Source organism: Podarcis liolepis (assembly GCF_965112155.1).
Source record: "Podarcis liolepis genome assembly, chromosome: 12".
NCBI classification, from domain to species: domain Eukaryota; kingdom Metazoa; phylum Chordata; class Lepidosauria; order Squamata; family Lacertidae; genus Podarcis; species Podarcis liolepis.
This window is the reverse complement of record NC_139563.1, coordinates 4,736,450-4,751,339: the sequence shown is the minus strand read 5'-3', so window position 1 is coordinate 4,751,339 and position 14,890 is coordinate 4,736,450. Positions and strand designations below refer to the sequence as shown.

The 14,890-nt window shown below is 51.7% G+C and overlaps 1 protein-coding gene across 2 annotated transcripts in view; it reads left to right on the top strand.

Annotated features, from left to right (window-relative positions):
- The first annotated feature begins 1,242 nt into the window (after positions 1–1,242).
- LOC310689437 (D-serine dehydratase-like) overlaps positions 1,243–14,890 on the top strand; it is a 36,625-nt gene continuing 22,977 nt past the window's right edge. The window contains exons 1-3 of one of the 2 annotated variants that reach the window (XM_083467150.1): positions 1,243–1,332; positions 9,804–9,952; positions 12,654–12,934. In XM_083467150.1, coding sequence (XP_083323276.1) covers positions 9,804–9,952; positions 12,654–12,934 — 430 coding nt within the window. In that variant the 5' untranslated portion in view covers positions 1,243–1,332. Of the gene's footprint in view, positions 1,333–9,751; positions 9,953–12,653; positions 12,935–14,890 lie in introns of both variants that reach the window. The other variant, XM_083467149.1, reaches the window with a different exon arrangement.

Here is a 14,890-nt window from a genome sequence, read left to right as displayed (position 1 = left end):
TAACCTGAAGCACCACTTTAGCTAATGGGGCCTCCTGCTGCCGCCGCGCCGCCGGAGCACGATTTCTGTTCTCATCCTGAAGCAAAGTTCTTAACCCGAGGTACTATTTCTGAGTTAGCGGAGTCTGTAACCTGAAGCATATGTAACCTGAAACGTATGTAACCCGAGGTACCACTGTATATGCAATAAAGTCCTTCCAATCTTCTTTGAATTCATTGTTGTCTCTTCCTCTTAGTCTCATTGTCAATTTTGCCATTTCAGCATATTCCTTTAATTTAATTTTCCAATCTTCTTTGGAAAAAGTTGGCAACCTTCTAGGCATCCCCTCTTTGCATTCGCCCCAAAACTGCCATCATTTATTTGTTTCTTTTCAAGAGACCCTCCCTGAGGTGAGTTGAAACTTTATGAAAAGGATAACCAGAAGGATATAACGGCAAAGATTTTTAAGCAATTTGAGCGGCACCATTCACTAAAAATTTTTACAGCATCAGTGGCACGGCTGTATGATTTTTATATGGTTTAAGGTGACACAAGTCTCTTTGTTTTATATAACTTGCAACACCTTAAAGGCTCACACGTTGGTTGTAGTGACGCAAGCTTTTGGCAACCACAGTCCTCCTCGTCAGACTTATTGAGGCACTAAACTCAGTTGCACTGACAGCAGCAGAAGAAGAAAAAGGACACAAGATTAAAAATCCTAAGCCATTTGTGCAAAGCTAGATACAACTTATTAATTTTATAATAACAAAAAAATAAAAAAGAGAACACCATCGTCAAAAATTTAAATCATAGATCTTAACTGACTTCCCTCCACTCCCCCTCCTGGTTCCATTCTTATATACTTATTCATGCACGTCCGTAAAAATCTTACATTCTTAACCGTCCAATTTTGAAACCTTATACATGTTGTTGTTACAAGTGACCTTTAGAAGATCAACTAATGTAAAAACCTATACACAAAGCTTGCAAAGCATGCATTAAACATTTCCTCATTTAAAAAAACAAAAACAAAGTCCTTTTTCTTTCTTGGGTTTTGCAAAATGTCTTTTCACCAGTGCACAGACATGCAAGCGTTAGAGCTGCTTTTCTGCATTAACTTACGTCGGTTTCTGTGTTTTGATTTTGGAGTGGCAAGCGATTAATTCAATAGGAAGAAGAGGTGGGTCTTGTACCCCCTTTGGATAAGCCAATGGGGCTCCCGGCAAAGCCAACACCCCCCAATGTCCCGCCCCCATGTCATATGACCTCAGCCACCAGCTGTCTCTATGCTGCAAAAGTGGACTTTACCCAACTTAAGAGCAGCTGAATCTGAGTGAAAGCAGCCCTGCTAAGGTACACTTATTCTTTCCAAATTAAGATTTCATTCCGTTTCCTTAAGTGTCTCGAGACAGGCCGGCAGGCAAAAAGAAAACCTTCCCTTTCTTTTTGCAGAAGGATAAATTTCCCTTCCATCCAGCCTCAAATGCAAAATTGTCTGTTCCCCTGAAGCAGCCAAGAATTCTATTGTGCTGTCCGGCTGTTCTCTTGGCCTCTTTCAAGATCCCTTCCTGCCCTTTGTTTTTGTTTTTTAAAAAATTATTTTTTATTAACAATTTCAGCAAAACAAAAACTTCAAAATATACTGTCAGAGCTGCTTGAAGATCCTAGCTCACAGAGGATCACGCTAGCCAGCGGTCATTAAGTAAAAGTCTTTATTGAATTACAGTTTCCATTCTCACGCTGCTGCGCGCAACTCTACGCCTAGTAGCTAGGTCGGCGAAGCTCCGTCTGAGTCTCCGCCCTGTGTGCACCAACTTAATATCCTAGCCTTGCTCCACCTTTTCCTCCTGACTGTCCTCCTCTGGGTCCCTCTACCCCCCGGGGCTTCTTCCTTCCGGGATTCTTCTGACGCTGACCCAGACCCTCCTGCCTCCTTGCGCCGGGCTTTAGGACCTGGCTCTCTTTCGGGGCTGCTTACTGCGCCGCCTTCCTCTGCATTTGAACTTGGCGCGCGCGCCCAACCTTCCACTTTCCTCTCAACCGTTTCTTCGCTCCCCGATGGAGGTGTGGCCATCCCCGACTCATGTCCTCCCTCCTGTGGAGGTGTGGCCACTCCTGACTCATGTCCTCCCTCCTGTGGTGAGCTGCCAGCGCTTCCCCCCTGGCTCCCTTCCTCTTCCCTGCTTCCTGGCGGTGACGCTGGTCCCGATTTCCAGCTGCTCCCCCCTGAGTCCTCTCTGGCTCTGTCTTCCTGGGGTGCCCCCCTAGACTCCCCCCTTGCCCTGGCCACTGGTGCTCCTTTCTGTGAATCCTCTGATTCACTGGAAAGACTAGGAGATCTCGGGTCGTCGTCGTCACTCATCTTTTCTTCTGCCTCCTCCCCTTCGCTCTCTGTTTCCTCCCTTGCCCGTGCTTCTGCTCCTAAACCCCTGACATCCATCCCCCCCTCGAAGCCCCCCATTCCCCCCTCCCCTCCTTCCGGTGCTGGAGCTGGGGGCTGCTGTTGCAAAGGGACGAACGTCGGGTATCGGTCGCTTCCCGTGGCAGGCCTCCATCTGAAGTCTCCTGGGTCTTCCTCCCCGCTCTCGTCGACGACAGTCACCTCCGCTTCCATCTCTGTGCCGCCGTGCTCGAAACCAGGGTCGTCCCCGAAAACGTCCATGTCCGTCTCTCCCTCACTTCCTCCTGTCGGTGTTGCTCGTCCTGGGCCTTCCAGCCACCGTCTGCGCCACTGCTCCTCTGGCCTATCGTCCCACCAATACGAGGGTTCTGATGCAGATCCCGAGGGTGACCCCTCCGGGGAACGGACGTCTTGTGTCGGGTCCTCGTCCGAGTCGAACCCCCGGAAAGTGCTGGCCGAAAGTGTGGGCGTGAAAAGCCAGTCGTCAAAACATTCTGCTGGCATAGGTCTATGGGGAAAGAGGGCATGAAACTCGTCTTTGAGGAGAGGTTCGTCCAAGGCGTAGCCCGGCACCCAGCTGTTCGCACTGGCCGGGGTGCCCTCCTTGGCGAGAAAGTATTCTACCCCCTCTTCCCCCCATCTGGAGTCCAAAATCTCAGTGACTTCGTTGATGCGCTCCTTCTGTGCCACTTCCGCGTGCCCTGTTCTGTCTCTGACCGGACTCGGCGCTGTTCCGGGTTCCTGGAACCTGTGCGGTGCCTTGTAGGGAGTGAGCACCGATCTGTGGAATACCGGATGCATTCTGGAACCCTCCGGAAGTGCCAGTCTGAAAGCTACCGGGTTGACCTGCTCTTCGACTTGGTAGGGCCCCAGTTGCTTATGCCCTAGTTTCTTCTTGGCCAACGACCTGGCCGGCACTGCGTGGGCTGCTAACCAAACCCAGTCTCCCACGTGGAGCTCTTCTCCAACCCTTCCGTGCTTGTCTGCTTGTACCTTGTATGCGTGCTTGGCCAGCTCCAGGTGGCGCCTCAGCTGATCGTGGACCTCCTGCAGCTCCGACGCGAACGCATCTGCTGTCTGCGGCTCCCCCTCCCCCATTCTTTCCAGTCCCGGGAAGGTTCTGGGGTGCCTCCCGTTGTTGGCGAAGAACGGCGTGACCCCCGTGGACACGTGCTTCGTGTTGTTGTAGGCGAACTCGGCAAGCGGTAGGTAATCCACCCACGTCGCAGGCTGTTGATTTGCATAACATCTCAGGTACTGCTGCATGATGGCATTGACCCGCTCCGCTTGCCCGTTGGTCTGCGGGTGTCTCGCCGACGCCAGGTTGATCTTGACGTTCAGGAAGCCCATCAGCTTCTGCCAGAAATTCGAGATGAACTGCCGCCCCCGGTCGGACAGAATAGACCGTGGCAGACCGTGAACCTTGAACACGTGGTCTATGAACAGTTTGGCGGTTTGCTCCGCCGTGGCCACCTTCGCACACGGAATGAAATGCGCCATCTTGGAAAACAGGTCCACCACCACCAGCACTGCCGTCTTGCCCCTTGAGCTGGGCAGATCCGTGACAAAGTCCAGGGCCACTCTCTCCCATGGTTCGAACGGTGTTTGCAGCGGTTCCAACAGTCCGGCCGGCGGTTTGTGCACTGGTTTGGCCCTCTGGCAGGTGTCGCACCTCGCCACGTAGTCTGCGACCTCCCCTCTCATTCCCGGCCACCAGAAATCCCTGGCTACTAATTCCACCGTCCTCTCCTTGCCAAAGTGCCCGGCCGTGGGCGCGTCGTGCAGCTGCTGCAGCACCTTGGCTCGAAGTTCGTCTCCCGGCACGTAGATGGCCCCTTTTCGGATGAGCAATCCATCTCGTAGCCGGAAACCGTCGGCCGCTGCCTTGCCCCTTTGCACCTCTGCCATCTTTGCTTGTGCGAAGGAGTCCTCCTGCAACGCACGTCGCACCGCCTCTAGGTCCACGGTCGCCGCGGCGCACGCCCACACTGCTGGTGCGAAGATGTGCATGGCGGCCGCTGGTGTTGCGTCCTCCAGATACTGTGGCTTACGGGAGAGAGCGTCTGCCATGATGTTGGTGTCCCCCGGGACATACTCTATTCGGAAGTCGAAGTTTGCAAAGAACTCAGCCCAACGTATCTGCCTCTGGTTCAGGAACTGTGCCGTGCGCCAGTGCTCTAGATTCTTGTGGTCCGTGCAAACCTGCACCGTGTGCTTGGCGCCGATCAGAAAGTGCCTCCACGCCTTGAACGCTGCGTGAATGGCCAGCAACTCCCTGTCCCAGATGGTGTAGTTCTGTTCGGACTTGCTGAGCTTCCTGGAGTAAAACGCTCCCGGTCGCCACACCCCCTGCGGGTCTTTCTGCAACAGGACCGCCCCCACGGCTCTGTCCGAGGCGTCTGTCTCCACCCTCATCGGCTTGCTGGGGTTGACATGAAGCAGCTGCTCTTCCGACGCGAAGAGACGCTTGAGTGCCTGAAAGGACTGCTCCGCCTGCGCTGTCCAAACGAACTTCTTCTTCTTGGAGCTAAGCGTGTCAGTGATGGCCGCTGTCTGCATCGCGAAGCCCTTGATAAACTTGCGATAGAAGTTCGCAAAGCCGACGAACCGTTGGACCTCCTTCCGGTTGCGCGGACTCTTCCAATCCAACACCGCTCGAACCTTGGCACTGTCCATGGCGAGCCCCTTGTCAGACAGCTTGTAGCCCAGAAAATCCACCTCCGGCACGTCAAATTGGCACTTCTCCAGCTTGGCGTAGAGCCTATGTTGCTTTAGCCTGCTCAGCACTTCCTTGACGTGTCCGTCATGCTCCTGCTGCGACTCCGAAAAGATCAGGATGTCATCTAAGAAACAGACGCACGTCTTGTAGAGAAGTCCCGCCAACACGTGATGCATAAACGCTTGAAAAACGTGGGAGCCATTTTGCAATCCAAAAGGCATAACTCTATATTCGTAGGTCCCCAGTGGCGTGAACATGGCTGTCTTCCACTCATCTCCTTCCCGCATGCGAATGAGGTTGTACGCCCCCCGCAGGTCTAACTTGGTGAACACTTTTCCCTTCCGTACCTTTGCGAGGAGGTCGTCAATACGGGGCATGGGGAAGTCCGATGGCCTAGTCAGACTGTTCAAAATCCTGTAATCCACTACCAGTCTTTTCTGGGGCGTGTCCCGCTTCTTAACAAAGAATACGGGACTGCCCCCCACTGCCCTGGACTCCCGGATGAAGCCGCGTTGCAAATTATGGTCAATGAACTCTTTGAGTTCCTGCAGTTCGTCCTCTGACATGGAATACAGTTTCCCTTTAGGCAGCGCCGCCCCCGGCAGCAGGTCAATTTTGCAGTCATATGGTCTGTGAGGGGGTAGCCTGTCTGCCTCCTTCTCGCAGAAAACTTCCAAAAATTCAGCGTACTTGTGTGGAATCGCTTGCAGCGTGCCTAGCAGCAGCTGTGACTCCTCTTCCTCTCCTTCCTGCCTGGGCACGATGCAGTGTTCAGCACAAAAGGAAGAGCCGAAGGTCAGCTGCCTCTGGTACCAAGCCATCGCTGGGCTGTGCTTGTCCAGCCAACTCATGCCCAATACAATGGGCGTGTCAGATAGTCGAGTGACGTTGAAGCTGATGATTTCTCTGTGATTCCCAAGTCGCATCACCATTGGTGGCGTCTGCTTCACCACTTGCCCCCCGAGCAGCTCCCTGCCATCCACCGTGACAACCTGCAGGGGCAGTGTGGCCGGCAGCAACTGCACAGCGTGCCTGTCGACAAAGTCCTGCCCTATAAAGTCCGCATTGCTGCCTGAGTCAATGGTGATTGGCACGTCCATGGTGATTCCATTGGGCAGTTGGAGAGACGCTGTGAGCCTCACTACTGGTTTGGGCGGGAGGGGGTTCACGGGCTGTAAAATCGCTGGGGACTGCGTCACTAACACGTCTGGCTGGGCCCCAGTGCCTCTTCCTCCAGCCAGACAGCCTCGTTTCCCTGCTGTGGTCCTCCTTGCTGTGTTGCTGCAGTCACCATTGCTGAGGCTGCAGTGAGCTTGTGGGGCCTCTGGGGACACTCTTTCGCCATATGCCCTGGCTCCTCACAGACGTAACACTTCCTGTTCCCTCTAGGAGGCTTCGCTTTCACTGCTGTTGGTGCTAGGGCTCTGGTTGCTGACTGAGCCCTTGCACCTCCCACCTCCATAGGTTCGGCTCCTCCTCCTGGCGGAGGCGTGGATTGCGCCCGCGCTGCTTCCCTGGGAAAGAAGGAGGGGCCCCCGGCTGGTTCGCGCCCTCCACGCCCTTCGTCCCTGTTCCACGGACGTCCTTCCAGCCTCACCCCCACTGCCAGTGCCCTCTGAACGACCTCCTGGGTGGTTCGGGGTCTCTCCCCCCTGGCGATCTCATCTTTAATCGAGTTATGCAGCCCCTCCCAAAAGAGGTCTCTTACAGGAGCCGAATCTCTGTCCCATTCCAGGGCACTGACCAAGGCGAAAAAGCGGGCATGGTACTGCCTGACGCTGGCCCTCCCTTGTCTCAGCCCATGCACCTCCTTCCGTGCAAGATCCACGTCAATACTTGATAAAAAACACCCATCCATCGCTTTAATAAAGGCATCTGCATTCTGTAGCGCCGGATCCTTATCTCTCCATAAATTGCGTAGCCATGCTCTCGCATCCCCATGCAGATGGGACATGATGAACCCCACTCTCTCTTGTTCATCTCTAAAGTCTTTATGCAGCAGTTGCAGTGCGCACAGTACGTCGGCTCTAAAGTTGGGATACTGTTGCAGGTTCCCATCGAAGTGAGAGACCAGCCCGCCTGTCCGTCTCGCCAACCCAATGCCCTCCTGCCGGGGTGTCTGCTTTGTCAGCACGTCTAACCTGACCTGGAGATCCCTGCAGGCTGCGGCTGCTTCCTCCTCCCTCTTCCTGGATGCTAGAGCCTCGGCGTTCAGTTGTGCCACCGCGTTTCTGAGTTCCTCTATCTGCTGCTCAGCCGTCATGTCGTCTGCCGTTCGTGAGCTTGCTAGTAGGCACCTGTGTCTCTCCCCTCCTCGAGGCTGTAGATGCCCACAAGTGGAGACGGAGCTTACTGTCAGAGCTGCTTGAAGATCCTAGCTCACAGAGGATCACGCTAGCCAGCGGTCATTAAGTAAAAGTCTTTATTGAATTACAGTTTCCATTCTCACGCTGCTGCGCGCAACTCTACGCCTAGTAGCTAGGTCGGCGAAGCTCCGTCTGAGTCTCCGCCCTGTGTGCACCAACTTAATATCCTAGCCTTGCTCCACCTTTTCCTCCTGACTGTCCTCCTCTGGGTCCCTCTACCCCCCGGGGCTTCTTCCTTCCGGGATTCTTCTGACGCTGACCCAGACCCTCCTGCCTCCTTGCGCCGGGCTTTAGGACCTGGCTCTCTTTCGGGGCTGCTTACTGCGCCGCCTTCCTCTGCATTTGAACTTGGCGCGCGCGCCCAACCTTCCACTTTCCTCTCAACCGTTTCTTCGCTCCCCGATGGAGGTGTGGCCATCCCCGACTCATGTCCTCCCTCCTGTGGAGGTGTGGCCACTCCTGACTCATGTCCTCCCTCCTGTGGTGAGCTGCCAGCGCTTCCCCCCTGGCTCCCTTCCTCTTCCCTGCTTCCTGGCGGTGACGCTGGTCCCGATTTCCAGCTGCTCCCCCCTGAGTCCTCTCTGGCTCTGTCTTCCTGGGGTGCCCCCCTAGACTCCCCCCTTGCCCTGGCCACTGGTGCTCCTTTCTGTGAATCCTCTGATTCACTGGAAAGACTAGGAGATCTCGGGTCGTCGTCGTCACTCATCTTTTCTTCTGCCTCCTCCCCTTCGCTCTCTGTTTCCTCCCTTGCCCGTGCTTCTGCTCCTAAACCCCTGACATATACCATATTCATTATTTTCCCCCATTAAACCCTCCCCATCCAGACTTCCCTCAGCTCCTCTCTCTGATTTCATAGCACATATTATTCCCTGCTTGTTATAAACTTGTACATATCCTTACATTATCTATCTATCATGTTATCAACCAATAAATTTGTGTGTGTTTATTCAAAGCCTGCCAAGGAGTTCCACTTCATTTTGTTGTCTTTTTAGATAATTTGTAAAAAAGCTCCCATTCTTCCTTAAAGTCCCAGTTGTCCTTGTCTCGCAGTTTGTATGTCAATTTAACCAGTTCTGCATAAGTCATCAATTTTTCTTGCCACTGTTCTTTCGTGCCCTTCTTCTCCTTTGCACTGGGGTTCAGAGAACAAGATCATCAGGAGAGTTTTCTGATAAGATTTTTGCGTCTTCTCAAAGATCAGAGACACAAGATGATACGGATGCATCTTTTGGAGGAGGAGGAGACGAGTTGGTGGGCACCCAACATAATTTTAATTATAATTTTATTATTTATACCCCACCCATCTGGCTGGGTTGCCCAGTGGCTAATAGGCTACGTTGGCCAAAAGATTGCCACAGGTTTGCATTGATTAGATCAGTGATGGCCAAACTTGGCCCTCCAGCTGTTTTGGGACTACAATTCCCATCATCGCTAGCTAACGGGACCAGCTAACAGGATCTCTGCAATGCAGGAGTATGCAGCTGTCCCAAATGGGATCAAACCTGCAACCTTGTTATCAGCACAACACCCTAAGCCAGCCTTTCTCAACTTGTGGGTCCCCCGATGTTGTTGAACTACAACTCCCATCACCCCAGCAAGCAAGGCCAGAGCTCATGGACGATGGGAGTTGTAGTCCAACAACATCTGGGGACCCACAGGTTGAGAACCGCTGCTCTAAGGCTATGCAGGCTGATTCTGCTGAACTACAGCTCCCATCATCCCTGACCACTAGCCATGCCTGCTAGGGCTGATGGGAGTTGTAGTTCCGCATCACCTGGATGGCCAACAATTCCCAGCTCTGGGTTTAGACCTTGCATGTCAGGACGGAGGCTCTGGCCACCGGCAGGCAGGTCAGACATTAAACCAGATCTGGTGATAGCTGCAACCTTGGGGTTATTGCCACCACGCTCTGATAGCACCAGCTGAGCTTTCCATTTGGGTGCTGCGCTGTGGGTTAAACCACAGAGCCTAGGGCTTGCTGATCAGAAGGTCGGCGGTTTGAATCCCCGCAACGGAGTGAGCTCCCGTTGCTCGGTCCCTGCTCCTGCCAACCTAGCAGTTTGAAAGCACGTCAAAGTGCAAGTAGATAAATAGGTACCACTCTGGCGGGAAGGTAAATGGCATTTCCATGCGCTGCTCTGGTTCGCCAGAAGCGGCTCAGTCATGCTGGCCACATGACCCGGAACCTGTACGCCGGCTCCCTCGGCCAATAAAGCGAGATGAGCGCCGCAACCCCAGAGTCGTCCGCAACTGGACCTAATGGTCAGGGGTCCCTTTACCTTTAAGCCTCCTTTGTGCCATTCGCGAGGATCGTCTGCCAAGTTTCTCCTCCTGACAGATGTGGACTGGGAGACCCGTGGGAGAGCTGCCGAGCCCGGCATTCACTGTGGACCTGGACACGGCGAAGAGGAACGCCGAGAAGATGAGGGACCGCTGCAAGGCCCTGGGCGTGGTCTTGAGGCCCCACATGAAAACCCACAAAACGCTGTGAGTGGCACCATATTGGATTGTAATAATAAATTACAGGCGGGGCAAAGTGAGAGATCACATTACCACCTTGCTTGCAATTTGGCAAGTCAAAGTACAGTTGTACCTTGGTTCTATTTTTTAATATATATATAATTTTTATTAATTTCAACATACCAATTATTATACATTCCACAGAACTTCCCATCTTATACAACCTTTTTGGACTCTGATGATCCACCATTTTTATCATTTCTTCTGCATTTCTTAAATTCCTATTGCCTTTAATTATCTTAACTCACAATATACCTCTTTAACCATTTTTGCAATAATTCAAATAATTTACCTCACAAAACTTCTTGCAAACCTACAAACGTAATCTAGTCATCACAATTACTTTTCAAATAGTCCGTAAATTTACACCAGTCTTCTGTGAATCTCTGGTCCCACAGGTTTCGAATTCTGCCGGTTAGTTTATCCAACTCTGCATAGTCCATCAATTTCATCCTCCATTCTTCTTTTGTCAGTAATTCTTCTTGCTTCCATTTTTGTGGTACCTTGGTTCTCAAATGCCTTGGTACTCAAACAACTTGGAACACAAACACCGCAAACCCGGAAGTATGTGTTCCAGTTTGCGAACTTTTTTTGGAAGCCAAACGTGCTCCGTTTTGAGTGTTACGCTTCCGATTTGGGTGTCACGCTTCCATTTTGAGTGTTATGCTGAGGTCTGCCTGTTATTGCTATGTATTTTGTGTTTTTGTGGCTCTTTTTCGTTTTGTTTTTGTGATTGTGTGGAACTCAGTTCAGCTACTGATTGATTGATTGATTGATTGATTGTGTGACTGCAATACATTGTTTATTGCTTTCATTTTATGGATCAGTGGTCTCATTAGATTGTAAAATCCATGTTAAATTTCTGTTTTAGGGGTTTTTAAAATCTGGAACGGATTAATCCGTTTCGCATTACAGCACGCCTTGGTTTTGGAACGCTTTGGTTTTGGAACGGACTTCCAGAACGAATTAAGCTTGAGAACCAACGTATCACTGTAAATCGAATTCTGAATCCTGAAAAAGGAACCGGATATCGAAATCCCACACTTACGGCTTGAAATCTGCTCCAAACTTTGCAAAGCTTTCCCCCCAATCTTCGCATATTACCCTATCATTTGTTTATAATCATCCTTTTATAGCCCAAAGGCCATCGCCACCCTGCCCCTTGCTTTTTTGCAGGAATTTTGTATCTTGAGCTCGCCAGATCTGTTCCACATTTTGCTAATCTGCTGGGAGACGGTCTGAGCAGCCGGTGGATTCCTTGTCTGGGTTTCCCGAACTGACTCTGTAATTGGTCTCTCATGTGTAGGAGAAAGGATAGGTTCTGCGTTGTGTTGCCGCCTGAGAAGCCCCAGAAGGAAATTCCCAAGGATTTATTGCATTTCTATCCTTTTATCCAATCTATTAAGTCTCCTTTTTCAATAGGTAAAGGTAAAGGGACCCCTGACCATTAGGTCCAGTCTTGTCCAAATCTGGGGTTGCGGCGCTCTTCTCACTTTACTGGCCGAGGGAGCCGGCGTACAGCTTCCGGGTCATGTGGCCAGCATGACTAAGCCGCTTCTGGCAAACCAGAGCAGCGCACGGAAACGCCGTTTACCTTCCCGCCGGAGCTGTACCTATTTATCTACTTGCACTTTGAGGTGCTTTCGAACTGCTAGGTTGGCAGGAGCAGGGACTGAGCAATGGGAGCTCACCCCGTCGCGGGGATTCGAACCGCCGACCTTCTGATCGGCAAGTTCTAGGCTCTGTGGTTTAACCCACAGCGCCACTCACGTCCCACGTCCCTTTTTCAGTACCCTTTATCAAATTATATTACAAGTGCTAATCCAATCCTACTAACATTTTTAAATGTTTGCAATGCCCCTTCATATATTCTGTAAAGTTAATCCATTCATTTCTAAAATAAATTGTCTTCTTGGTGTCTAATCTTCCCGGTCAATTTTGACGGAGAAAAGTTTTTATGGTTTTGCAGATCCAGTTTATGGCAGTGGTGTAACGTGGGTTGCCAGGGCCCCGGGCTGCTACGGAGTGTGTGTGGAGTGTGCATGGAAAGAGTAGAAGGGAAGTCACTGATACCTTAAGGATGTAAAAACGAGTACAGTGGTACCTTGGTTCTCAAACTTAATCCGTTTTGGAAGTCCGTTCCAAAACCAAAGCGTTCCAAAACCAAGGCGTGGTTTCCCATAGAAAGTAATGCAAAATGGATTAATCCATTCCAGACCTTTAAAAACAACCCCTAAAACAGCAATTTCACATGAATTTTACTCTCTAACGAGACCATTGATCCATAAAATGAAAGCAATAAACAATGTACTGCAGTCACACAATCAATCCATCAGTAGCTGAACTGGGCTCCACACAGTCACAAAAACAAAACAAAAAAGAGCCACAAAAACACAAAATAAAGAGGAAAAACAAACAGACCTCAGCGTAACACTCAAAACGGAAGTGTGACACTCAAATTGGAAGTGTAAGACTCAAAACGGAGCACGTTTGACTTCCGAAAAACGTTCGCAAACCGGAACACCTACTTCCAGGTTTGCAGTATTTGGGTTCCATGTTGTTTGAGTACCAAGGCGTTTGAGAACCAAGGTACCACTGTACTTTAAATTGTAAATATTAAAGGGGGAAATGAATATATATAATAATTGTAATTGCGTTCTTCCCTCAGGGAGGGTGGAAGTCTCATGACCGGAGGCACCCTGAGGAAGATTGTGGTGTCCACGTTGGCCGAAGGGCGGTTCTTCGCCGATGGCGGCTTTGACAACATCCTCTATGCCTACCCTCTGCCTTTTGACAAGGTGGAAGAGTGTGCAGCCTTGGCCGAGAGGCTGGATGCCTTCCATGTCCTAGTGGACAGCCACACGGCGCTCTCCCTCCTGAAGAAGAGGCCCTTGAGCCACGGAAAACGCTGGAAAGTATGGCTGAAGATCGACTGCGAAAACCACCGAGGTACCGGGGGCTCTTGCCGGGGGCAGGCCAGCACCCGCTCTGCCAGGGTGCCTGGCGCAGGGCAACTCATTTTGGGGGGCGGAACTTAATACTAGGGACGTGGATGGCGCTGTGGGTTAAACCACAGAGCCTAGGTGTGATGGCTTGAGGCTGAACCGGAGGAATCCCAGCCTGCACAGGAGTCCCCACCTCCAGGGCCGGCTGAGCCGGGGCAGGGCCTTGAATCTGAGGCGCCTGCACCTGTGCCAGATCCTCAGGAGCAGGCACCAGGTGACTGCACTCTGGCTCCGGAGGTGATGGAGGACCCATTGCCTGCAGGTGCTCCTCTCCCAGCCCTGTCAGGGGAAAGTGAGTCTCCCCTTGGGTCCAGTAACCCTCCAGCCTCTCCTGAGCTGCAGAGGCTCAGGGCAGAGAGGCAGAGGGAACTGGTTTCTCCCAGGAGGAGTGCTCGCCTTAAGGCCAGGAGAGGCGGGTCACCTGGGCGTCGGGACCGCCCCTGGCCTCAAAGAACCTAGCAGTTCAAAAGCACAAAGTGCAAGTAGATAAATAGATACCACTCCGGCGGGAAGGTAAACGCCGTTTCCATGTGCTGCTCTGGTTTGCCAGAAGTGGCTTAGTCCTGCTGGCCACATGACCCGGAAGCTGTACGCTGGCTCCCTCGGCCAATAAAGCGAGGGCTTAATTACTGTGAAAGCAGTAAAGGTGTGCTTAGTTTTTCCCACATGGTTTTTCCCATTTTGGCTTTATTTCTGTTAAATAAATCATGACACGGAGTAATATGTCATGTGTCATTTTTCATCTGAGGTTGCATTTAACTAGTTTTAAGACCTGCTAAGGAACAAGTGGCTGTTAATCATGTTCTGATCTGTACAACCACAGAATTCAGAGAGGGCGCGTTTTCTTTTCCCCACGACCGTATTAACGAAACCAAAATATCTGTTGAATTCTCCGGTCGTGTTGCGACTTTTGAGCACCCCTCTCATTTTGGGAAGTCAGAAGTTGAACAATTTAGCACCCCTTTCATGCAGCTACGTAGCTCAGCCCATGGGTAGGCAAACTAAGGCTCGAGGGCCGGATCCGGCCCAATCGCCTTCAAATCCGGCCTGTGGACGGTCCAGGAATCAGCATGTTTTCACATGAGTAGAATGTGTCCTTTTATTTAAAATGCATCTCTGGTTTATTTGTGGGGCATAGGAATTCGTTCATCATTATTTTTGTCAAAATATAGTCCGGCCCCCCACAAGGTGTGAGGGGCAGTGGACCGGCCCCCTGCTGGAAAAGTTTGCATGAGTTTCTTAATCTCAGGGTTGTGTGGGTTGAGCCCCATGTTGGGCAAAACATCCTTGCATTGCTGGAGGAAGGGACTATATGATTCTCCCTTCCAGCTCTACGATTCTATGGACTCCCCATGCATGGCGGAGCCTGGGGGTTTGGGGTGGGGCTTGGAGACAAGGGGCGGAGCCACAGCTTCCTCCTCCTCGCTGCTGCTTGTGGAACTCAGCTGGGAGGAGGATGGAAGCAAACATGGGACAACTCCTGCAATCGTTGGCTCTGTGGCGCCCCCTTGTTGTTGTTGTTTAGTCGTTTAGTCGTGTCTGCCTCTTTGTGACCCCCTGGACCAGAGCACGCCAGGCCCTCCTGTCTTCCACGGCCTCCCGCAGTTTGCTCAAACTCATGCTGGTAGCTTCCAGAACACTGTCCAACCATCTCATCCTCCGCCGTCCCCTTCTCCTTGTGCCCTCCATCTTTCCCAACATCAGGGTCTTTTCCGGGGAGTCTTCTCTTCTCCTGAGGTGGCCAAAGTCTTGGAGCCTCAGCTTCACGATCTGTCCTTCCAGTGAGCACTCAGGGCTGATTTCCTTCAGAATGGATCGGTTTGATCTTCTTGCAGTCCATGGGACTCTCAAGAGTCTCCTCCAGCACCAGAATTCAGAAGTGGTCCAGCTCTCACTTCCA